The 26,946-nt window shown below is 38.8% G+C and overlaps 1 protein-coding gene across 3 annotated transcripts in view; it reads right to left on the bottom strand.

The window, feature by feature from the left end:
• LOC311529573 (serine/threonine-protein phosphatase 4 regulatory subunit 1-like) overlaps positions 1-26,946 on the bottom strand; it is a gene marked incomplete at its 5' end in the record, with an annotated part of 40,510 nt that overhangs the window by 13,394 nt on the left and 170 nt on the right. Inside the window, 13 exons of one of the 3 annotated variants that reach the window (XM_084645601.1) lie at positions 1,256-1,473; positions 3,944-4,398; positions 4,854-5,047; positions 5,934-6,092; positions 7,524-7,589; positions 8,344-8,451; positions 12,115-12,261; positions 12,790-12,932; positions 15,205-15,311; positions 16,475-16,607; positions 17,595-17,707; positions 26,460-26,504; positions 26,693-26,707. In XM_084645601.1, coding sequence (XP_084501727.1) covers positions 1,256-1,473; positions 3,944-4,398; positions 4,854-5,047; positions 5,934-6,092; positions 7,524-7,589; positions 8,344-8,451; positions 12,115-12,261; positions 12,790-12,932; positions 15,205-15,311; positions 16,475-16,572 — 1,695 coding nt within the window. Of the gene's footprint in view, positions 1-1,255; positions 1,474-3,943; positions 4,399-4,853; positions 5,048-5,933; positions 6,093-7,523; positions 7,590-8,343; positions 8,452-12,114; positions 12,262-12,789; positions 12,933-15,204; positions 15,312-16,474; positions 16,608-17,594; positions 17,708-26,459; positions 26,505-26,692; positions 26,724-26,946 lie in introns of those variants that run through there. The other 2 variants (XM_084645600.1, XM_084645599.1) reach the window with 2 other exon arrangements.

Raw genomic sequence — 26,946 nt, 5'->3', positions numbered from 1 at the left:
CCACAACAAAATGAATTCTATGCAATGTCTTAATAAAGAAAGGATCAGTTTTCAGTTTCACGAATAGCAAGTCAGATCAAGAACAATCACTATGATTAACAGATACTGCACATCTAGTTATTGACCCACTATGGCAACGAAACAAATATTACCCCAAAGGACTTTCTTTAACCAAATTTTAGGATTGTTAAAATGTCCATGGGACACTAGCCAGAATATTTTGATTTCAGTAAAAAGGTCAATGTTGAAATAACTCCTCTGCCTTCATGCTCACACTCTGAATTCAGAACCATGTTCAGATGGAGCAACTAATGAATATTTTCAATACTTCAAAAGGTATATAAATTATTAATTTTAATTGCAATGAACCCAACATCCTTCAGATACTGGAAGGTAGTTTCTTATTTATTCTCTAAAGGTTCTACTCTCTCTGCAAATGTAGCAGATGTTGACAAAGCAGCTCAATATATTTGCTTCAGAAAAAATAACACACTGATAAAAGTTTTATTCATTTTGGAGTACAGTCCCGGAAACTCTACTTCTCCTGTATTTCCCCTCAAGATATTGCTTTTATTTTCCCACAGACCAGTGAAGAAACTGTTCTGGTGAACTCCAATCCAAGATCAATGTGTTAATTTGTGAAGTACACCCCCTTCTGAATTCCTAATAAAAAGCTGGTGATTAAAATATTTACTCCTGTATTGCGGAGGAATTAAAGGCGAACATCAAGTTGTAGTTACAAAACATGTGGTAGCATTGAATGTGTTATTTTAGCGGACAAGCAGGGTTTTAGTATCTTCTTATGATTAGCTCTATCATAAAGACAAAATTATAAGCACTGTGAAAAAGTTTTCCTATTAGCCTACATGCACATTAAGAATATTGTAAAATGGCAATCAGGAAGGATGTGTGTTGTCACTGGTTGATTTAGTCCCTTGTCTGGGGACAAATGACTTCTATTTGCTTCAGAAACAGGAAAGATTTTTCTAGGTTTGTTTTCTATGAAGATCCTGTAAGGCCACTTAAAGCGGTCTATTTCCTGGCTCACCTGAACCTAAATAGAAATAAGCTTCTTGAAAAACTTTAAATTTTGTTTTATATTATAAGTGGGATATAATAAATTATACTACAGTAGTGTCTAGGGCCCCCAGTCAAGAACAGGGCACTGCTGTGCTAAGTGCTGTGCAAACAGAGGTAGACACTGTCTGTACCTTAAAAGCTTACTCGTCTATCCAGAGGATGAGTATATACTTACTTTGCTTTTCAGTATACTGGTCGTGGATTGGTTGCTCACATCGTCCTGGAATGATGAAGAGGACAAACTGTTCTTCTCCACAGTGGCATGGCTGGCTTCAAAAGTGGACAATTCATTCTGAAGTTTGCCATTGCTCTCTTCTGTGTGTTTGGTCTCATAATCATTGATGGAATCAAACTGAGCAGCTCTGAGCGCAGCGGACAATACTTGAACCTGGGCTGTATAAAGTAAAGGGATTGGGGGCACATTTAGGGCTTGTCTACACAGCTTGGCAAAGTGCACCAGATGGATGTGATCTGTAAAGAGCTCTAAGAGGCTGCCCTTTAACTGCCCTGTGTAGCCCCTGATGATGCACTCTGAAAGATAACTAGTTCACATTAATGTAGTCCTGTGTAAAGCGGGACAACATGAACCAGGTACTTTTTTAGAGCACACCATCAGGCTCTACACAGGGCAGCTAGAGCACAACACATTAGAGTGCTCTACAAAACACATCCCTCTAGTATCCCTCACCAGCATAGTGTATACAGGTCCTTAGTTTCCTTTTCTGGGCTTCATTTTAAAGGAGTATTAACACTACAATTATTTATACGGAGAGATTTAAAAAAAAACAAAAAAAAAAAACCCCCACAATGAAATGCATAGAAACATGAGAGGAATTATTTACCTTTGCAAAAAAGGTCTAGAATTAACTTCAGCAAAACCTTTCAGATAAGCTGTGAGTATAGATTTAGAGGCAGTATTACTGTTTCCAGCAGAAGCATACATGTATCTGTTTCCATTCTCTGGACAGACCTCTGATCATCTCTGTTGGCAAGGAACCCTGGATCATGTCCTATTTCACTATCCTAAAACAATTTAACATGGAGGAGAGTGGGGCATGGGGCAGCACTACTTTTAGAAAGGAAGCTTGAAACTGAGGCCTTCATCCAGAAACTGAAAGCCAGCCTCTAGATAGGAGGCTGCCTGTGAAACTCTGGATCCCCCCTGCAGTTATGGGGTATGCTGGGAAACTGTTTAAAGGCAATAGGTAACTTGTAATAGAAAAGGAATTTTATCTACCATACAAGTGTAAATGCCAGAAGTTGCATTTTGTGTTTGTTTACTGTGTAACTTGTATGTTTGTTCTCCCTTATTATTTCATCTTTGAATTTTTTACCCGAAGCAGATCTCTGTTGTGCAACCCGTATGGAGTATATGTGCACCAAAGTGAGCTGATAACTGGGTGGCTGGTTTCATACTTTCGGGGGTGATGAACCAGAGGGAAAAAGTCAGAGACTCTGGTAGTTAAGAAGTTGGGGAGGATGGATTAGGCGAGACTTGGGACTGGAAGGACTGTTGGTGTCGCCCTGCTGTCACTAAGCTGGTGGAAGCCAGGGTGAGACTTTGTGCTTGTGGGCAACCTACTGGTTATCAGGGATCTGAGCCACAGCAGCACAGCATTAAGTCACCCCAAAGTTACAGGGCAGGCAGTGACAGAACCCCTTACCAGTTTGGGCGATTCCTAAAATATCACATACACATAGATGAAGCCATTTCTGATCATATATAAGCAAGAGGAAGTATTTAGTGAATGTCTCTCAAACTGTCTTTCAAGAATGGATCAAAACAACCCATTTAAGAGTAGACAGGAAGAGATGAGATGACTGTAACAAAAAAGAGAGGAGGATCAGGTCAGGTAGAGGTATATTAGAGGGTTTTGGCAGCTTGGCTAGGAAGGAAATGAGCATTCACACATCCTTTTATTCTGAAAGGGAAGAAGGTTGCCTGGCTGAGGAATGATGAAAAGCAAGGACATTACAGTAGAGGGTATGATGGAAAAGATACAGATTTACCTGTCTAACTCCTTCACTGTTTCTTAGTAGCCCAAACCCATTTCTTTATTTTCTATTGTATGTGTCAGCCATGCAACTCCCCACTCTGATGCCAATTCCTATGCTTCAGTTCCACTTCACTTCTTGCTCTTTTCCTAGTCATTAAGCTTTCTCCTCCTTTGAGTTCTCGGTTCTTATATTTTTTATCGTGCCTTCCGTCCCCACCACTCACTTTTTCCAGTGGTTCTCAATCTTTTAGGGCTCAGGACCCATTTGAAAATGTTTATGGCCTATCATGACTCAGTAAATAGTCTGTGGGTGGGGGCCCTGGGATGGTATTGGTTGGATCCTGCCCTCCCAAGGTGGTTGGGTCTTGCCCGGTACTCACCCCACAGCGGTGGCTCCTGTGCCATTGGGCTGGCTGGATGTGGCTCTCCACTACGAGCATTGCAACCTCCAGGGTTGCAGCATCTCTCTGGTTTACCACTCCCAGCCTGACTGAATCAAATGAGAGTCGAGTTGTGACCTGGCTCAGGGGGTTGCAGTGCCAATCACTCAAATTTGGCCTACCCGGACATCTGTCATCGTAACGTCTGGGCCAAACCTGAGTGGTGCTGGGTCTCCAGAGGTTGCAATGCCTGGAGCAGGGAGGCGAGCCCAGCCAGCCCTCTGGGACAGGAGCCACAGAACTGACACGCAACTCCCTGAAACATTCTGGCAACCCGAATTTGGGTCCTGACCCACGGGTTGAGAAACTCTGTCTTAGGCAAGAGAGGGCTGCTGCAATAAGGAGCTTTGAAGGGTGTGGGAAGCCTCATGTAGGGAGGGATCAGAAACTATACCTCCATACATCACTACTATTGTAGGCTTTTACCTTGAACATCTGGATCATCCATGTGCTCCTGCAAGCTTTCCAGCACTTTTTTTATTTCACTACTGGCAACACAGTTATTACACATCGCCTTTGACATAGAGCAGCCTTCTTCATGCTTCTCAGTCTTGGACTGAAGCAGCTCCAAGTCCTGGCTGATATCAGGGAGTGGAGGGCGCCAGTACAGGAAAGTATTAAAGACATCCTCAGCAGACTGGAACCTTGAGTTCACTCCCTGGCAATTGCTCACATGACAGTCTTTAATGCCTTCTATCACACAAGCAGTGGTTTTGTCATTCTGGGACAATCTAGTCAGAGCCTCTCCAGGACTACCACAACTGTTCGAACTTCCTTTCAGTAGGTCTGTCCTTGGGCTTTCAACACAGATCAAGGGGTTGGCTTCTGCTGAAGTCCCATCAGTTGACGATTCCAATTTAATTTCTATTGGTTGTTCTGAACTGAGAACAGAGACATAGCATTAGGAAAATGAAAGGTAAAGACCCTAAAACAATACTTTTCAGTTAAAAGACACACACTGTAGATAAGGCAGCAAGAGCAATTACAATAGGTGTAGCTATTCTACTTGAGGACAAATCCTGCTTTAGAACTACTTGTTTCACCTCTAGTTTCAATATATTTTCCCCTCCTCTCTCCCCTTCCCCTCCAAAAAATTACTGGTGAAACATTAAAGTAGCTAGATCAAATCATGTGGCAATTCATCAGACCTATGTGTAGCCCACATTTTACATCATTATTGAAACTACACCTGCGTTACTAAAGGTCTTATTTTTAGTCACATATATTAAACACGAGATCATATCAACTAAAACTAGAGACTTAACTCAAAGATTGTGGAGGAAAAAATGTTTTGTCAGTTTTCCTCTCCCCTTTCGCACTTCAACCATAGCTTTACCTGGAGGATACAATGTTCGTACTGGCAGATGTGATATTTGCATTGTTGCCTGGTTGGCAGGAACTGGAAGTCACATCCTGTGCTGATTGTCGGATACTGAGGGTCCCATCCTCCCGAATATAAAGGCCAGCACTAGAAGGGTTTGCGAAGGTAGAAATAAACGGGCCTAGAGACTGAAAAGCAGCTTGGCGAACCTGGCACAGTACAAAAATAAACATGTGACATATTTTGTAGCCATGCGGCCTTTTGGCAAATTGTTAATAATGAAATATGAAATGTGGCTCAAATTTAACTCTTACTATATTAAGTAGTAATGTACAAGGTTATACTTTGCTATTATCTAAGTTTTTCAGAGTATGCTATTAAGCCAGTCCTGGCTTCATTTATTACATTTTACTACTAGAGTTTAAATCAGGAAAAAGCAAGACATCAGAGTAAGGGGATTTAAGAAACAAAATGTGTTAGTAAATATAATTCATCTGACTTATTTAACTTTTCACTACAAAGTTCAAGTCAAATCACAATTGTTTCATAGACATGGTCCAAAAGCCCTGTGCACCCAGTATCGTGACAATGAAAATGCTTCTTTATTCTTACACAGTGTTAAATGTAATCTCCATTATGACATTTTCAAAAAAAATTTAAAGGACCATCCCCACGTTTGACGGGCCAAAATTTAGAAGGTCCAGAATGATACCCAACTTCTAAGCATGAATTTTACATTTCTAAAGTGTACATGGAAACTAAAAAGAGCAGACCACATACCCATGATCCTAACATATCCAGCTGTCAGATTTTGGTGGTGACTGTACAGCCCATGTAATTGGATTTTATTCTGTCCTCTAATTTTACAGGGTGTGCATGTGTGCCTTAAGGAAGCATATGCATGTTGCATCCATACTGCCCTCAGTGTCCTCCATTTCAGGGACCAAGACTGAGAATTAACATGTGTGCCTATACAGGAGACCTACCTTTGCTATTAAGCCCCTGGTTTGGCCACTTAAAAGTCCTTGTAATTGAAAAAGGTAGCTTGCATTCATGAATTTCTTTTAGGTCAGAGGTACCTCCCCACCTACTTACCCATCTGCAGGGGTCACTGATAAGATTGATAAAGAGAGGGGACAGCTTGCTTCTGCGAACTTCTGGGGATGTGGTGTAAGAAACAGCCATAAAGCATTCAGCACAAGCTTTTCGCATTCCCCAAACACTATCAGAGCAGAGTTCAAAAAACTTTGGAATCTGTCAAAAATGAATGAAACTATAGCTAATCAAACAGGTATTAAAGCTGCAGTACAAGATACCACTTTCTGTCGGTTTAATTACTTGGAAAAAGCAGTTGGTAATAGTTTATGTGCAATGGGTGAAAAAGGATGTGAAAGTAGTGACCTAGAAGAAAAATAATTATAATTATATTAATTATTGAAGAATTAAAATTTCCCTCCCCCATTCATCTCAGTTGTGTCTTGCTAACATTTAAATTACGGGGAGGGGCATAAGGAAAATTAGTAATAGGCTTTCTTTTCTGCGAACATATCTTGGTGTAAGGATAACTTATCAAGCATGGGAAACTAATTCTTTCCATTCTGGGGAGGGTCAAGGGATGGGAACAGAAAAATAGATCACTTTAAAAATACTCTTGTGCTTTTACCTGTGCTTATAAAAAAAAAAAAAAAAAAAAAAAAGTATGTTGGAGGTGAGGGATAAAACTATTAACTTGCAAAACACACAATCTTCCTATTCAGTACCAGACCAGCTCCTCATTTGGAATTACTGCCTCAGGAGCATTCAAGTCAACTACTGGGTTTAGCTTAAGAACACCCCACCACCACCACTACCCTTTGTTTTTTTTTTCCTCTCTCACACTCTCACAAGTTTCTGGGATTTTATTTAACAAGTCTAGCAAAGGGAAAATAGCCAGCTACTCGCAGAAGAAAGTAATCTGTTTTAATTAGACTCTTGCAAACACCTCTGCGTTTCTGTTAAAATGCTATTTTATACATATCTGTACAGCAATCATATTCAAATCAAAATTGATTTTTCCTTGACTTTCACTAAAAGCAATATAGACAGAATATTAGAGGCACAAACTGTGGTGTTTTATCAGGACTCTCACTTGCAATAAGTACAGCTAGCTCCCGCACCGACACCTAAAAACTACTCACTATCACCTAAAGAAAAGTGAATATTGTAAGTTAAGCCTACTGTTTGGGTGCATCTTTTATACAATATCAGGATGAGAAAGAAAATAAACATTTAAAATATAATAAACTTTAATATAAAACTACAAAAGTTGCCAGGGCACTCATGAATAGATATAAATCATGAAATTATTTTAACTCAATTTTTTACCATTGCTGAGATTTCAAGTTGATTGTTTCCTGATAATTTAATAAATTCACTGAAAAGAACCCTCCCTTATTGCATAAACAGTGTCTTAAAAAATAAATTGAGAAGTCTCTTAAAAAACAAACTTTTGCCACCAATGGCAACTAAACCAGTGAATCAGGTTTAAATTTAAGAAAGAGTTATCCAAAAGTTTGTTCTTTTGTCTCAAAGAAAACTAAATGTTACTATCGGTAATTTTCTTGTTAAAACATTTCAGTTGTAAAAGCAGATATGAAAGCTCAAGCAAAATTCAAATCTTTTTGTATATCTCTAAATTTTACATACCAAAAATCTCTCTGTGGCTTCTTGTCCAACTGCATTACAAATATCGCCAAAGCTAGCTGCACAAACCTAAAAAAAACATAACAATAAAAGTTATGGGTGAACTCCTGGCCCCACTGAAATGAATGAGAGTTTTGCTACTGACTAGAGTCAAGAATTTTACCCCTTATTGTTCACTCCTAAGAATCAAATTTGGATTCAATAGTTTGCATGTCTTTTATAATACATAGTATTTACAGAATTTAAATTTGTCAGTAGGCTAAGGCCTCAGTCCTGAACAAGAGATTCATTAGGGCAGCCCCCTGTGGTACATACACAGCACCGTTGAAATCAATGATACCCCTAGGTTGGACCTCTGCATCAGTGAGGAATCTCATCAACTTCAATGGACGCTGAATGGACCGCAGGGGTTCGCCACCTGAATATTTTAAAGATGTGAGCAGAGGCTGTCAAAAATGGAGAAGAAAAAAAAAAGCGTGCACAGGTCAGTACTTAAGTGTATTGACAAAACTATCTTCACTATGGCCCTGACTGGCTTAATTTCAAGCACACGCTTACACAGTTTGCTGAATCAAGGCCTATATTTGGCTCAAGCTAGGGGCATAGGTACCTCATATTCATGAGCATTATATTTTAAAGATAGAACACACAATTCAAACAAACAAGGAAATTCCTTTACATTGAAAGAGGAAAATCAGAGGCACTGTTAAAGTCTGAAATTATATTCCTATCAATACTTTGCTTGAAGGTAATTTGATGTAGATGTTAAAAATACTGTAGAATGTACTTGAAGTCTTTCAGTTTTGAAACAAGTCATACCAACCTTACGGACTTGGAAGAGTTTCCCGTCACCACACAGCTCGCAGAAACGGGGAAGTAGCATACGTTCAACAATAGTTTTGCTCAGCATAGAAGTCATTTTACAAATTATCTATAACACAGAAGGGAGGGGGGAAAACATTAATGTAATAGTCACCAAGCACTTTTACTTCAAGTTTTCTTTCTAAAAAGAATAGTTCTGAAAGCAAAAGGCAAACTACTACTTTAAAATACAACTATTGTATGAGTTAAATTGACATTGTTTTTGCTTGCCAGGAGTTATTAAAACTACAAAATCCACGGACACCATACTATTATGCATAACATTTCTTTATTAGAAGATTGACATTTTATTTTTTTAAATTGCGTAGCATGAGTTACAGAAATCAATTTATACATGGTTTAATCCAAGGATTCTCAAGCTATTTCATAGTGTGGATTACATTTAAATATATGTGACAGCAGTGTTGGAGGACCATACTAGGATTGAAGCCCCCCTGTGGTAGATGCTGTCCAAAACCCACAATCCTGAAAAAACTGTAGCACATGCTTAACTTTAAGAATGCAAGTAGTCTCCTTGGCTTCAATTAGTCAACTCAGGTGTTTAAAGTTAAGCATGTACACAGCTCTTTGCAGGAACAGGGCCTAAACTGAAGACAAAAAAAAAAAAAAGTGGGTTTGTCCAACCACAGGACAGACAAAGGGTAGGAAGGACAATGGTAACAATGATTAAGACAACATGGTTATATAGGTTAGCTAGTGCACAACTCGATGGAATTCAGATTCAGTTAGCTGTTCGTTTATAAACTAACAGCTTAAAAAAACCCTCATTAATTCAAGCTTCTGTGTGAAGTTGTCAATTTCAAAGGTCACCACAAACTATGTTACCTGTAGCATTTAATTACTTTAGCCATATACACTCTTTCAGCTGTCTTTTCAGTGCAGTGCACGAGGAGTCCCAAATTTGTGACTAGAGAGAGGGAGGGCTTACAGGCTTTTCATTGATTAGGTCAGTGTCCCACAGAGCAAGGATTGCATACTGATACAAATATTATTGACTGAATAGAACTCTACATTTTAATATTTTCAAAAAAGATATACTTTCTACCTCTATAAAAACAAGTACCAGTCCCAAGAATATTCCATCTTTGTGACAGAATGCCAAATAAAAACTAAGGAAGAATACCGTACAATCCCACTTTTTAAATGGAACTGTCAATCCTTCAAAAAGACATCTGGTATTCAGAGGTCACCCTGGAAGTCTCCCTGAGTAATAACCAACTCCCAGGCAAGGAAGGGGAATCTAACTGGTAAAGCTGTTTTAGAGGTAAAGTGTCAGAGGTCCCTGCTGACCCCAAAATTGATTTCTTGTAAGTGAACAGAATCTGCTTTTTCATCAAGACACTTGAGACCTAAGACTTTAATCATCATTCATACTCTCTATAAAGTTAACAAGAACCAGGGTAGAAATCTGAAAACTTCAGAAAGATCACTGGGGGAAATTATGACCTTTGCAACAATTTAAGGGATGCTGCCAAGTGTTTTAATTTTATTTGCTCTCAGTTTCTAACAATCTTTTAGCACTTTGAAAATATAAACTCGGATTCTGATCTTTTCCCAAATATGGAGAACACTGATTTTTCCCTATGAATTTAATTGCACTTGTAATTAACATAGCTTTTGTTGCTTGCTTACTTGCTTGTTTGCGCATGAACACTGTGATGTCAGCACTACTCTGGGACTGTAGATTAACTGATGCTGCAGTCAGAGGAAGGGGCACAAGTATATAACAGAGTTCCTATTGGAGCATTACATACCAAGAACTTTATATAAAGAAAAAATATCCCTTTGTTTAAGGAAACTATTAGTAATTCCATCACAGACGGTTAAGCCAACTACATTATAATTTCAATACAAGTAATTTTGAAGCTGTGCTGTTGGACAGTCTCTCTTTAAGGATATGTCCATAAAGCAGTTGGGCGGGGGTGGGGGGGGGAAGAGGTGCGCGTGCAACTGCAGCATGTGTATCCATCCTCTAGCCAGCTTTAATCTAATTAGCTTGGATACCAACTGCAGTGAAGCTACAACCGCACCGGCTGTACAATCCCCCCTGGGACCCTGCGTGTGTATCCAGGCAACTAGTCCACGCTGAAGCCTGCGCTGCCACAGCTTTACTACTATTGGTGCCCGGGGGAGCGAAATCAGAGCTAGCTCGGTTACACCTATACGTGCTGGAATGAGCCGCCAATGGCGGTGCAGACACACCATCGGGCTACGTCTACACTGCGAGCTAGGGTGCGATTCTCCTGCTCGCTGACACACACTCACACTAGCTCTCATCGAGCTGTAAACAGCAGCGTGGCCACAGTAGCACAAGCAGCGGCAGCTGTGGCATGGCTTAGCCATGCGGAGTACACAGCACTGGTTCAGGTGGGTTTGTACTCGGCATGGCTAAGTCACGCCTCCACTGCTGCTTTGCCGGCTACCGCGGCTAGACTGCTATGAGCTAGCGTGAGTCTGTGCACGCAAGCCGGAAGATCACTCCCCCTAGTTCACAGTGGAGATGGAGCCGCACAGGGTCTCAAGTGAAATGGTCTGTCAACACCACGATGATGCCTAGTCTTGAAAATGACTTAGGAAAATAAGATTTGGAAAGTCTGACTAAGTGTATGAGTGAAAGCTATACAAGGTGGGTGTAACAACATTTACAAGCAGGGAAAAAAAAAAAAAAGATTTTTCCAAGAAGAGTTATAAATAAGTCTCAAAAGCAGGAGGGTCCAAAGGATTCCTCAAAAACTTCACTCATGCAGGGCTCGGAATTTTCTTCTCTCTGACCACATGTACTAGGCCCAGAAAATTTACTAGCTGAAAAGTTATTTGAATTGGTTCACAAAGTGCTTCTATCTTTGGCAGACCGAAAAACCTTACTGTGACATTGTTCTCATTACCATCTTGCTTTCTTCACCTCTTCAACTTTAGCTGGTGATCTCTTATGAATTAGACGAGGTTCCTTATAAGAGATCCAAATTAGTGTTTAAGAGCCCAAACCTGCTCCCATTCAAGTTAATGGCACAACTCGCGTTGATGACAATAATGAAAGTTTGGGGCCCAATACTACAAGTTACTAATGACCCCATAAGTTCAAGCCTGAATGGCTTACCACATCTGAAGCTGGCATTCCAAGCTCAGAGAGGATTTTAACACTGGTTTCTAATTTCTCAAAATAATGGCCAATACCATCTTGCATCCCTGTTTTAATCATAATTCTAAGGGGTTTTTTTATTATATCAGGAATTAATTCCATTCCAGAAGGTTTACAAAAGAGGACTTTGATCAACTCACATTCCTTGATCTAGAAATGTTTTACCAGCACTGGCCGAGACTGAAAGACAGCAAATTCCAGAGCTCAAGTTAGTGTAATTTTCATTCACTAGTTTTGTTTTGTTTTTTTAGGGGGTGTGTGTGTCTGTTTAAATCTCACAGGCACACATGCATATTGAGACACTGGAAAGGGGCTGGGAAACTGGTCAGTCCTTTACAGAAAGACCACTTGTAACTGGATAACTGAGAAATAAGTAAGTGACAGTACAGGCAGAATTAAAACTAACCTTCCAGTTAACTAGTTTACTTAATTAGCAAATTAAAAGTTTGAATATGAAGTCCATCTTCCAGATCCTTGCACGGACCAATGTATACACCAATTAAAAAAAAAAAAAAAGCATCCAAATAGGGGATACAATTTTAAAACAAAAAAAACTTCTTCACTGCCACTTACATTCACTGCTTCCACTTTGTACTCATCGTCACTGTCTGGAGCAGAGAGGTCCAACAGAATAGGACACACCTTATTTTCAATATCATTTTGAGCAAGAAGTTCTTGTTCTAGCAGTATCAGCAGTGCTTCCTGACTTGCTTTTCTAACCTAGAAACATGCAAAAGAAAAGATTAGAAAAAATACACTGTAAATGCAGTATTTTATGAGAACCATAAAAGTGAAGTAAATATCTGTTCACTGAATGGAGTGCAAAAAGTCGAGGAAACAGTGAAAAGCTAATCAGTTTTAATAAAACTAAGATATTCTTAGTAATAAACAGAAAAACTTGAGGATTTTAAGGGGACTTTTAACCCAACTTTGGGTACTAGCCTACTGGTTGGAGCACTGGACTGAGACTCAGGAGACTTGGATTCTATTCCTGACTCTATCATGGACCTGCTGGGTGACCTTAGGAAAGTCATTTCAAGTCTCTATGTCTCAGTTCCTCCATCTGTAAAATGGGAATGATACAGATGTCCCTTGTAAAGTGCTTTTCAGATCTATGTACAAAGTGCTATATAAGATCTAAGTATTATTATTACTAATAGAAATTAATGTATAACTCCTCCCTATTGTGAAAGGTCCACATGCCAGACTGAATTAACTATACAACTTTTACAGTCTGAGATTTCCTACCTGGTTGTTAGGGTCTGTGAGGTATCTCACTACAATGGGCATAAGGTAGTCAGAAAATGCTGTTGGGAAGTTTGGTCGACTTTCTTGCAGAAAAATGGCAATGGGAGGTATTTGTTCCATCAGTTCCGTCCGTACAGTAGGCTCTGACAGCATAGAGAAAGTCAAAACGGCTTTAGTAAGTTTAAAGTTAGAACCAGATACATTCAATAAGTAGCATTTCCTCTTGTGAAACTATGAAAAGCAAAAAAAAAGAAATCCTGTTTTTTGAAATGTCACTATTTAGAATATCTGTGTTTAAAGGTCAGCTGAGAAATCAAACGGTCTCAAATATAACCTCCTATCAGCCCAAGACACTTAGAGCCATATTTTTAAACAAATGGATAGCTATCTTTCTTGAGAATCTGGCCCTTTTCATGCATTATAACTAATTTCCTTACAGCTTCTGCGTACTAGTACCTCATTTATCTATGAGCCAATGCATGTGGAAGTAGCTAGTAGTCAAAAGGAAAAGGGATATACACGTTATTTTTCACACAGTTTTCCTGTGTTTTGCTAAGGTTCATTGGATTTTTTTCATCTTTTGAAAAACATCCTGTACATTCTCAGGTGTAGTTTAATAATAAAAATAACATTAAATGTCACAACTGGGATATAGAAAAGTACGTAGATGTTTTCTGCATTTTTGCACCAGTGTCCCAGACAGCGTACATCCCAGAGGTTGGGGACCTGTGCTTTATTTTCATACCTTAAGCATGCCAAGGGGCAACATTTTTTAGTCCCTCATAGAGCGATAGAGAAAGCAATCAATCACTAATTAATAGTTAAACTTTGCCATATTAATCATGTAACTACTGATAAGATAGAGACATGTATTTTAAAAGCTATTTCTCCCTCATTGCAATTAACATTTTTCAATTGTTTTTAAGACAGATAGGTTTAAAAGAAACAAGCAGAAAAATATCATAGAAACGAAACTTTAAATGTTAACTAGTTCAGGCGTCAACTCAGCACATGATAACCCAAAGAAAGCAATCACATATAGAAGTTGTCATATTAAATATACATAAATTATATGTGACCAAAAAACACTCCCAAAACCGTATGTTAATGCATATGTTAAACCAACCCCCCACAAACATCAGGAAATTCAAATACTAAATTCCTCAATCCATGTTAACTTGCCCACAATAATATACACAATAGAGCAAAGTGTGGGTGGCCTTATGGGAGAGGGTTACATATATTTTTACCCTAACTACTCTTAGTAAGTATAGAAATGTTTTGGGAAATAACTTTTTTCAATCCTGGGTGCTTAAAGTTAAGCACCTAGATCTATTCTTAGGCACCTGCATTAAGTGGCCTGGTTTTTAGAGGTCCTGAAAACCTGCTGCACCTGCTGAATTCAGTGGAATTTGTAAGTACTCATTGCTAATTTAAATGAAAATATAGTTTTAGGGGCAGGATTTTCAAAGGAACCTAAGGGAGTCAAGCACCCAACTCCCACAGAATTTTAATGGGATCTGGGTACCTAAATCCCTTAGTACCTTGGAAAATCCTAGCCCTGGTGACTAACTAGGCGGAAGATTTGAAATTTTTGGCTTAAGTTTTTATGTTTGTACTTTTTCTATGTACAGACTTCGCCTTCTGATTTTTTAAGTCAGGAGCTGACTTTAAGACAGAGCCCACAGAGCAGTAAGCAAAAACACAGAAGTTAGTGTTCCAATCACTATGGCTCCCAAATGGCAAAGCAGTTAATGACTTCCAGAGAAGAAGAATTGTCCAGTGGCTAGGTCACTGGATTACAACTTGGGAAACCTTGGTTCAAGTCCCCGCTGTGTCCAAGCCTTCCTGTGTGACCTTGGCCAAGTCTCTTAGCTTCTCCAGGTCTTAGTTCAACCATGTGCAAGATGGTGATAAACAGCACTTTTTACCTCTGGGATGTTATGGGATAAATACATTAAAGACTGTGAGATATTCAGACTCCACGGTAATGGGTGTCATATAAAATACATAAGGTACATTAAACAAGTGTGTTTTGCTCAATCTACCCTGTGCTTTAACACATTTACATTCCTTCTTCCTCCTCCTCTGAAGAGCCAGACAGATCAAAGATATACTCCAGAATGTGTATATTTCTAAACTAAGAATTCATTGATACACCTGGCTGCTAAGTGTTGCATGGTGGAACTGCTGCCAGAAGCCATGTCCTGCAGTCACTAAGAGATCTCGCACCTCTCCAAAGAGAGCATATATCACATACATAAAGATAGAGTGGAGAGCTGAATAAAAAGTAGGTCACAAGGTGTTCATGGTACATAGACCTGTCTCTCCTGCTCAACAAACCCTTACACAGTATTTGTCAATCCAAACCAAGCACTAGTAAGTTTTAAAAAATTAAGAAATTGAATCTCAAACCTGCATCTTCGGACAGTCTGACCACTATCTCCATTACCGTCAAGAAATCTTCTTCATTATTACTGAAATCTCGAAAGACATCAAGTAGACCTCTGGCAATAATCTGTCTGCAAAGGGACAACATAATGTGCACTTTAACATCCTGCTGACAGCTGGGGGGGAGGGGGGGTGAGAAGAGAGGGGAAGGGGCAGGGGAGAATATCATAAAAATGCAGGGCTCGAAGGGATTTCAAAAGGTCATCTAGTCCAGTCCCCTGCACTGAGGCAGGCCAATATTTATAGACTATCCCTGACAGGCATTTGTCTAACCTGTTCTTAAAAAATCACCAATGATGAGGATTGCACAACTTCCCTTGGAAACCTATTTCATCACTTAACTATCTTATAGTTAGCAAGTTTTTCCTAATAGATCTAACTACCTATACTGGGAGAACAATTGATTACCTTCCTCTTTGTAATAGCCTTAACATATTTGAAACTTTTCAGGTCCTCCTTCAGTCTTCTTTTCTCTAAATGTACCCAGTTTGCTTTAGCCTGTCCTCATCGGTCAGGTTTTCTAAATCTTTCAGCATTTCTGTTGCTCTCTTCTGGACTCTCTCCAATTTGATCACATCTTTCTTCAGGTGTGGTGCCCAAAACTGGATACAATACTCGAGCTGAGGCCACCAGTGTCAAATAGAGTAGGACAATTGCCTCTTGTGGTCATACATATACCCCAGAATGGTATTCGCTTTTTTGCAAATGCATCATATTGTTGGTTCACATTCACTCTGTGGTCCACTATCACCCCCAGATCCTTTTCAGCAGTGCTTCCCTCTAGACAGTTATTTCCCAATTTGTATTTGTACATTTAATTTTCCCTCTTAAGTACAGCATTCTGCACCTTAAAAGGATGGCCAATCTTCTTTTAAAATGTTCAGGCATACAGAACAGGTATGCAGTACGGCTACATCCCAAACCAAGTGTAGAACTATGGGATTTAGATGTCCTATTAAGGTGACCAAAACTGAAAATTGGGCCCTTGTAGAAATTATGTAAAGCAATAATCCCGTTTCTACTACAATAAAAACCATAACAAATATGCATTTAAAAAATGGACAAGAGGTATAGTATCATAATATTTTATTCTTCATCTAAAATCCATAATAAGATTCAGAATAAAATAAAAAAATATTAACATAATGACTAGAAAACTATGGGGAATAAAGTAACAATGCAGAAATTTCTAGCCTCACCTTTAAGAATATTAGTCTAATTGTCATGTCCTTACCGATTAAATATATTCTCACTAAAAGCATATTTTTCCAAACGGGCAAGCGGAGTCAAGTTATCCTGTCCCGGAATGTCCAAGAATGCAGTTATCCTCATGCTATCACAATCTGGTCCATAGTCTTCAAACCCAACTTTAAAAACAAAAACAAAAAACATGTCAGTAAGAGAAGAAATCACAGCATTAAATACATCTCCTTGGCAGCATCCCTTTTAGAAATATTCTGCATAACAGCACCAACTATCAGTACAGTGCTGAGAACTGCTCAGATAGAATCCAACTCTTCACTTAGAGAGGTCAGTGACCACACCCCCATGTACTTCAACAACTAAGCTTTAAGGATGAATCCATAAGGGAAGTCAGTCTGATTGAAGTAAATGGGAATTTTAACAATGACTGCAAAAGTTATGATTTGTCCCTTATACATAATATAGATTGAGATTTCCAAAGCCACCTAGACACATTTCCCACTGCAATTAATGAGAGCTGTGCATCGAACTCCTATCAACGGTTTGAAAGTCTCAGCCCTGTCTGGTTTGTATTTGGAAAATGCAAAACTCCTTCATGTAAGTGAAGTTCCCTCTTAAGGCTTACTCTATGCTGTAAAGTTTTGCCAAAATAGCTATGTCAGCTAGGAGTGGGGGAAATCACACACACCCAACCAACATAGCTATGTTAGCAAAATCCCAGGTGTATACTCAAAGATACCAAGAGAAGAGTGCTTTTGAATACAATGTCATTCAGGGAGGTGGTGTAACTACACCCACAGAACTGCTTTTGCTGGTATATGTTGAATATCCACTAGGGGACTTTGCTGGAGTAGCTATGCCAGCAAAAAGCTCTTTTGTGAAGACACACCCAAAGACTCAAGTTACATAATCATCTTTTCGAAACAGCGATTCACCAAAAATGTGATTGTGATTACACGGACAATTAAATCCAGAATCAATTTCTATAAGCTTTTCATGTTTTTTGGAAGTAGCGCTGCCTTAAAGCTCTCAATATTTGTGTGTGTTCCTGAGTGCTATTCAGTAAGTACTGTCAGATAATATCTAAGAAACTTGTCTTTACCTGTTGCTAATAATTCCTTAAATTATTAAAAATGAAAAAATAATCTTACTTTTCAGTTTCTGCTGTTTGCTTACATTTTGCCCCTCAGCTTCAGCAGTGAAGACTATTCAGTTTCACTTTCAGATTCTCATGCTCAGTACTACAGAGTTTACATCCCAAACCCTGTAAGTGAATGTTTACATTCAAACAAAAATACTTTTCATTTTTCTTTAAGCCTTGAAGATATTTATATGAATATTAGGTTTTATAATGGCTTTTTTTCTTAAACACATTTCAGAAAAAAGAAAAAAAACACCCTGATTTTGTCTTGAAAAAAATGAATATTTGTTTAAATTTTGACCAAGTGTTGACATTTTAGGGATACACATATCATAAGAACCTAGCAAACTGTTTTGGTCTTCTGGGAAGAAAGAATTTTATCTGGGGTGTATATCCCACTTCTATAAAAATACTGCTGATTTGACTCTAGCACCCAAGCCAAAAATCAGTTATCCGGGGGATGGGGGGCGGGGAAGGAGGGAGTTCTGCAAATTTATTGTGAATCATGTGATATGTAGTGTAATTCTTGAAGACATAGCTCCTGGAATCATGTGATTAGTTACATGAAAATCTTATCTTTCATTTTAAAAAAGTTTCTAGCTCTTGTAATTGTAGAGAAAAGCTTGAAAACAAAGGGTAAAGGCTCAAACACAGAAGGCAAATACAAAACCCAAGATTCATTTAAAAAATACCCTCATGATTATAAAGTTAATCTTGTGATTTTTTGAAGCTTAACACTTTTTGAATGCAAGGGGTTGAAACACTAATTTCGACAATTTTAAACAAATCACATAGGAGTGGCTGGTATAATGATAGAGTGGGAAAGTTACCATTTATTTTCATTGTTGTATGTAGTGTTGTTGTAGCCATGACTGTCCCACGATATCAGAGACACAAGGTGGGTGAAGTAATATCTTTTATTGGATCGACTTCTTGTCTCTCTCACCAATAGAAGTTGGTCCAATAAAAGATATTACCTCACCCATCTTGTTTCTCATTTTATTTTCAGGCAGGCAATGCAGGGTGTATCAGAATTACTAGTACTTATTACAGAAATTTTCCCCTACTATGTGGGCACATTTGGGAGTTCTCCTCTGAAGATACATAAACATCTCCATGCAAGTGGGATTTTCTTGTGATTTCAGACTCCTAACAATGTTGTTACCCAAACAGTACTCTGCCAGTACTTGCCCTCCACCACATCTGTTGTCACTGGTTTCTAATCCTGTAAACATTACAGACCACGCATAAATAATAGATATAATTTGATCCACTGGATAAGATATTTCTAACCTCTGTCCTTAAAGAAATAAACTTTAACAGCAAACTAAGCTGCATATAGTATAATAAAGATGACCTCCATTCAGCTATATCTTCTACTTTGTCCCTTGAACTTTAAATCTTAGTAAAATGATGTCAACAGGTGCAGAAACTGTACACAGAGCCCACAAATATAGTATAATCTACGTAATTACTGTGATCGTAATTACAACACTGGTATTGGTTGCACCAGAATTCCTCACTATACATCTAAGGAAGTCTCTCAAACTAGTGGAAGCTTTCAAAGAAAAAGAAATACTAAATGTTACTGTTGCATATATAAAATTAAGCAGCTCTTAAGACAACACAATAAAAATATCAAGTAATCAGTTATTTACTGCACTTATTGATTAGGTATATTATGTTATGCTTTAATTTTAAATTGATGCATGCATAGTCTAATGGATTGTGATTTAGCATCTCTTGGCTCTGACAGACTCCATCAATGGACTTTGGGGTGGGATATTCACATTGGACCCAGTCCTATTCCAAGTGAAATCAATAGAACTTCTGCAACATACTTCAAAGTGAGCCAGAAAGGATCTTTTATCACTTCTCAGTTTCCTGCTCTGTAAAATGGGAAGAATAATACTTAATCTGCCTCACTGGGACATTGTGAAGATTAACTGATTTATGTAAAGTGCTTTGAAGAAGTAAAGCTTTATCTTAAAGTATTTTGTTTAAGAAGAGTACCTTCCCAATAGCTGACATGCCAATAATTAAAATCCCTCGAAATGGGATGTTACAAATTGCACAAGGCTGCTTTATATTCATTAAATATTTGTTATATCTGTCTATTCATATTCAAATTTGGATTTGCCAGTACATTAAAAAAATTATATCTACAATGTCATTTACACTCTCCAAGCTATCAGATACAACACTCTTCACAGGGTTCAAATGCTTGCATTTAATAAGGATAAACACCTTCACTTCTGGTTCTCATCCTTCATTTATTACAGCATTAAGTTTAATAAGGTCAACACTTTCCCCAAAGACCTTCTTAACATGTGCCTTGATATAACAAACTTTGGCTCTGAACCACATTAAAATTCGCTACTATCAATGACAGTGTTAGAGTGATACTGTAGTGTATATAAATACTAGACTGATATGGATGGGTATATTATTTGGAGTATCAATCAGCATATGTTAAAACTATGTAGATAACTATTTTCAGAGTAATATGAAATAACAAAATGTGAAGTCACTGCGAAATGCCAAGCTTGCTTTTTACTCTCTCTCTCGCCACCCCACTCCCCTTCCCCCACAATATGCATCCTAGGGAAGGGTGTCTTTTTTCCCCAACCTCACAGAGAGGTATCCATCAATAATATTGGAGAACATTTGCGTACTACAGAAGGGGCCCATGCCCCTCTAGTATCATCATTATAAATTAGGGGTCTTGGAGCATACTGCAGACTTCCTGCCAAGAGATAAAACTAAATTTAAAACAACAAAAAAGTTGGTTTCAGACACAGGATGTCCTTCATATGTAGGGTCAAATTCTGCCTTTAGATAGGCACACAGCTAATTTACTTCAAAGGGAATGGTGCACACACAGCTGATGACAGAATTTGATATCATAGTCTCTTAAAAAAAATAGAAAGCTAATTGGCCTCTTCTACTGCAATATGAAGTTTCAGAGGAAAATATTCGAACAAGAGACTGAGTAAGGGCTGAATCATGCACACAAAGCAAAGCAGAAGAAAACTGGGATTAACGTGAAGGCCCAATTTTTCAATTTTACTTGTGCACATTCAGCTACCACAAACGCACCCACAGCCACATAACTGTACACGCAAATTAGGCATGCTAATATTTATTGGGTTTGTGGGTTTTTTTTAAATAAGGGTCTGAGTATTTTTTCTGTTGATATTTAAATCATTGAACTACTTCACAACTATCTTTTACACATATGGCATTTGAGGGGGCAGTATAGCAACACAGAGATATACTACTGTACACAGGTGACCTATAACCTGGAAACTAAAATGTACTTCCACTTAACTAGCCATTACTGCTTCTTGCAGGTGGCATTACTAATTATTTTAGAAGCAATACCAGCCTACAGATAAGTATCCTTTAATAGGTTTGCGATTTGTATCTGCATTAAACAAAAAAACAAAAACAAACAAAAAACACATTACTCAGACCAAAGAAGGGTTGAAAGTGGTGAAACAGACTTTCCAGGTTAGTGTAGCAAATATCAGATCAATTTAAGATCATAAGATATGCCATTCTCAATAAGACTAGTGCTCCATCATGTCTAATATCCTAACTAACAGTAGCCAAACCCTGATGCCATCACTAAAAGCTCTGAATAAGTTATGCCCTGTGTGGAAGGTGCTTGGAGTTCCTTCCTGACTCTGCAGCAATCATTTTACATACTGAAGCATGAGATTTGATTACTCTTGTCTGACCTGCTATAATGAGAAATAGTATTGATAATAAAGGTTGTTCTTTTTAAAATCCAGTCATATTAAACATATTTCTACAGCAGTGAATTCTTTAAACTAACATGTCATGAGAAGTAATATTTATTTTAATTCATACTAAATTTATCAGCCATTAATTTTATCAAGTACCCCTTTGTTCTTGTATTAGAAAACCACATTAAAATGAAGGAACTGACCAGTTGCCACTATAACCTTCATAATATTGACTATTGCAGTAGAATTCCCTGTAACTCTGATTGCAACAAACAAACAAACCAATCAACCATGGTTCTATGTTCTAAAGTTTACTGCACTAGCTTGTAAATATGTATGCACATACTTCACTTTACTAACTTGAGTAGTTCCACTGATTACTCAAATTACTAAAGTTAAGCACATGCTTAAGCGCTTGCACGATCCAGACCCTGAAGAGCAGCTACAGAACACACTGCTTTTGTTACATACAGAGTGTAAAGAGTTAAATAATCCTAGTTTTAGCAGCCTCTCAATTCATACCAAATAAATTCCACCATAACTCTAACCATCTTCACTGACCTTCTCTGGACCATTTTAATCTCAACTCTCTTTCCTAAAGTGAGGAAACCAAAAGTGCACACAGTACTCTGGATAGATTGTAAGCATGTTTAAAAGAAAATACAGAAAATCATGAACTATTATTTCTAATGCACCCAATATGCTTTCACCATTGCTGACACACACAGGGCTCACAGTTCCATTAAACTATCCACTGAGAGGCCTAGCCATATTTTCCCACTTAGAAGATCAAGTGGGCAAGTTCAGAATCCATCAGTGTATAGGAAATTTAACTAGTGTAGCCAATGTGCACCAGAGAAGTTGAATTTAATATATCATGTGACCGTCCCAAAGGTACTTAAATCTCATATCCTGCCATATCCAAACAATTTAATGACATCAGCAAATACCACCATCTCATTGCCCATTTTCCCCACTCAATCACTAATAAATATATTAATACCAATACCCACCCCTGCAGAACTATTAATCTCTCAAAAGAGCAAAGAACAGTCATTCCCTACATTTTTCTCACCTATTCAGTTTTTAAATCCACTATAAAACTTCATTTCTTAACCAGTATTTTCTTTAGTCTTACAAAAGGAGTTTTTAAATAAAACCCTATAGAACCAGCTTCATTTATTATTTTATTAATCTTCTTAAAGAATTGTATACAGGTTTGACAGCTTTTACAGTGGGGAACGAAAAAGTATCTTCCAAAGTTAGTACTGGTTTGACCTTCAGTTAATATTTATTCAAGTGTAGTGTCACACTATCCACAATTAGTTTCTCAATCAGCTCCCCTGGAATTTAGGGGAGATTTCCCATTCCATAATTCCCAGGATCTCTTCTGGCTCTTTTTGTTTGATTATTTTAATAAAAATTAGTTGTAGCACATTACATCTCCTCACCAATATCTCCACTATTTAATGCTTTCTTTCCTTCAGACACCATAGATCTAGTTTTAGTGATTTACTGCAATGAATTGCTTAAAATGCTCCATAACCTTTTCCTTAGGGTATGTCCACACTGCAACTGGGAGCATGCTTCTCAATGCAGGTAGAGAGATACGTGCTAGCTCTGTTCAAGCCACTGAGCTATAAATAGCAGTGTGGTCACATGGAACGGGCAGTGGCTCAAGCTAGCCATCCAAGTACATACCAAGAGGGTTGGGCAGGTTTGCACTCAGGTGGCTAGGCTAGCCCAAGCTGCCACCCGTTCTACCATGCCCACATTGCTATTAGCTCAAACAAAGCTCCCATCTACCTGCAGTGTGAAGCAAGCTCCCAATTGCAGTGTAGACATGCCCTTTGAGACTAATTGCAGCACCTAGCACTACTGATCTAGATTGTTGTTTTTATTTACGGAAGGTCTCAGAAGCCCCAAACTATCAAGACCACACACTGAGTTCTCAGATTTTGCATCTTAATTCTAGGTGCTCTTTCACACCAACTAGGAGCAGTTCATACTCTAGTTTTGAACTTGATGTTGAATTAAAAATGCAAACAGGTGTCATTAACAATACTTCAAGTCAGACATTTTTCTCTGTCTGTCCATGCCACAGTAGTGATAAATCAACATGTTGCATTAGGTCTATTTCAATGTGAAACTGATAGTGGTACATATAGATGTGATTAAATAGACATATACAAAGCACACTTTTTCCATTATTGGATCACCATTCTAGATTCAAAACTGCAAAATGATAAAAAAAATCCTCAGATGAGGCAAACTTGAGCTTCATCCCCCAAGCCAGAAGTTTGGCTTACAATCACGAAACTCACGAAAGCTTATGTTCAAATAAATTGGTTAGTCTCTAAGGTGCCACAAGTACTCCTTTTCTTTTTGCGAATACAGACTAACACGGCTGCTACTCTGAAACCAATCATAAAACTATTTTAGTCAAGTTACCAGGATAAATGACACTTCTGCTGATAGCCTTAGCAAAGAAGCCAAGGAGTCACTGGCCATGGAGAATGAACTGCCCTTTCACCCCTGGAGATGGTACCCTCCAAGTCAGTCCAGGCACATTGGCAGGACACCGTGGGAGGTTTGGGCTGTTGCTTGCACTGAAAACAGAAGAGTTCAGCTGGCAGACAGGCATCTTTCACTTTTTCCAATCAAAGGGGGAAGAATTAGTTGGCAAGACATAGACAGACTATTTTCTGGTTGGATTATAAGGGGGTTTATTTATTGATTGATTTTAATTGTGGCAGAGAAAAGCAAAATAGAACAGATTTTCAACTCTACTAATGGGTTTAAACTGCAGATCCAGCTACTTTGGCTCCCCTGGTTATTAATGGAACTTTAAGGTGGGATGTACTGGGCTTTGAGAAGCTTCTTTCAAATCCAGTGTGGGCACACAGAAGTGTACTAGCCAATCTGCTCCCAATTTAAATCCTCTGCTCAACAAAGGTACTTGGTGTTGTTTGAGGTCATGGCGCAAACTTAGCAAGCAATAGCCCTCTGTTTAAAACCAATATCCCAGAGAGACAAATGTATGAACTGAAGTGCAAAACACAAGCATAACCCTACAAATCCAGACCTGCAAAATTTCACCACTTTAAAGAGCGATTCCATATAATTTTCAATTAGCTTTAAGACAATTTTTATAGCCCAGTCTCTGAACTGCCATCCCCCCACAAATCAGGATTGTCTAAGCAATACAGAACAGGTCCCTCAAAAACAACAACTTTAAAAACACTCACAATTTCTTTTTTCAAATGATAAACTCAAATTGCCATCCAAAGTGCCAGTTAGTACCACACTGGGGTCCAAAAGCCCAATCAGAATGTCTACACTGCAATTTTATAGCCCCGCAGCCTGAGCGCCCCCTCTCCCCACAGTTCGAATCAGCTGACATAGCCCCACCACAGTGTTTTATTACAATATAAACACACTCTACGAGTCTGTGGCCCTCAAGCCACTAAACACATATGTACTCAAGACATGTATGTCCTCAACTTTAAGTATGAGTTGTCCTATTGACAATGGAGCTTCTCACATGCACATCCCTTTGCAGGATTGGGACATGAGGCCCCAATCCTTCAACAATGCCTTACATAGACACAAGAATCTGCTGTGCAGAGCTCACTGCATAACCAGGGCCTAAATAAGGGAGGGTACAAAAAATCTGGAGGGAGATTTTAAATGTCACATTGAAGCACTCTGTAAAAACCTGCCAAGAGTAGAGGAGATGTTTTTAAAAGCAGACTCAAAATTAATCCATGATTGAAGTTTCCTTCCAAACAAATCAGTGGCAGTTCTGGAAAGTAATGCAATCACGTTTTAAAAAGTCACAGTGAGAGATGCTAAAGAGAAAATGTATGAGACCTGCAACCTCATCGAGACAGACCTCAGTAGGATAGTGAGAAGTCTGTAGAAAACTGGGTGAAGGGAGGAGTATTACAGTAACAGGTTGAACATGAACTCCCTAATATTCTTCACTAGCACTTGAGACTATGAGTCTAGATCACAGAAAGTGATCATACTTTTTTCCGTATCTCTGTAACTCTCACAATGGCATAAGAAACGCAAAACAAATAACCACCTTGTAAAAAATTGTTGTCCTGTGTGTTTCAATTAATCATTTAAAAATCTCACTCATTCAAATGATCACAACAAAAAGTCCTTGTCTTAGGCCAACTGCTAGGAACGTCCTTTGCAAGCAACAGAACTAATGTCAACTTTATAAACCTGAAATGAAGAAAAGCTCTGTATAAGACTGAAAGCTTGTTACTGGACTAACTTCTTTTGGTGGGAGAGAAAAATATTACCTCGCCTGTTTCATCTCTCAACTTTATAAACAACACAGACCTGACTGTAGGCTACTTCTCTGGCAATTAACTGCATTTCAGTTTTTAAAGTATTATTTCTGCAACACCCAAATGCATGCTAGGCATTTTGCTAAGCAAGAAATACCTTATATCTTCTGTGTATGATGATAGATTGACATTTTGGGGTTACAATTAGACATGCAAAAAATTATGAAAACAATTTAGAAACATCCCTCAAAATATCATAGCTTATGACAGTTCTGAATTAACTTGTCCCCTTTTCCCCTGTTATTCAGGTGTCCATCCCATGTATCCCGATCTGACAAGTCTCCTTCATTTAGGGTTAATTCTCTCCCTCCTGTACCCACAGCTTTCTGTAGCGTGTTTTAGTGAGATATTTAAAATAAAATAACCTATCATTTTATAAAGAGTTTTAAAGCCCCCAGTCCCTTTCCCGTCTTACAATAAAGGATTTTACTGAGTCAATGAGCATTTAAAAAAAAAATCAAATCACAACAGTTAGGTGGCATAAGGTGCCCTAAAAATTTAGCATAAAACCACAAAAATTACTGTATCAGAGACCCCTCTGCCAGCAGCAACATGAAAATTCAAGACTGCGTGTGTGTCCGTGTGTTAGGTAAGAAAACCCAAGCCCTCTCTGATCTTTCACCTATCAGTAAAATGAGCCTCACAAGCCTCTTCCTTTCACACTAATCTGGGTGAAAGCGCGGAGAGGGAGATGGGGTGGGGCGGTGCAGAAAGGAGCATGTGGGTGAATGAGTAAAACAAGTAAAAACAGTTACTCACAATCATCTAAGTCATCCTGCAAATCCACAAAATACAAAGGGATCCCTACAAACAAAAACAAAAGAGAGAGACACGGGGGGTTGGTTTCACAAGGCTCTCTGGAGAGACGAGAGACAGAGGAGGAAAGAGGCACGCACGAAGTTACACGGCAGTTTGGCGTTAGTCACCCGCACACCCCAACACACCCGCACACCCCACACGGAGCAGGAAGGTGAGGAGCGAGAGCTGCTTACCAGCCATCTTGGAATGGACATGGGGAAGGGGGGGGGGCAGAGGGCGGAGCTCCCTGCGCTGCTTGACCCCGGCTGAACCCCAACCCCCCCCCCACTAGATTTTAATAAACAAATGCTGCCCTGGAGGCAGGTAGCCCCCCAAGCGCCCAGGCAGCCCCAGGAGACAGAAAAATTACAGTCTTTAAAAAAGTATGCCCCAGGAAGGAGGGGGGGTAGTCAGGTGACTCGTATGGGCTGCCCAAGATGGCGTCTGG

Source organism: Lepidochelys olivacea (assembly GCF_965140295.1).
Source record: "Lepidochelys olivacea isolate rLepOli2 genome assembly, chromosome: 13".
NCBI lineage: Eukaryota > Metazoa > Chordata > Testudines > Cheloniidae > Lepidochelys > Lepidochelys olivacea.
This window is presented reverse-complemented; position numbering and strand designations above follow the sequence as displayed.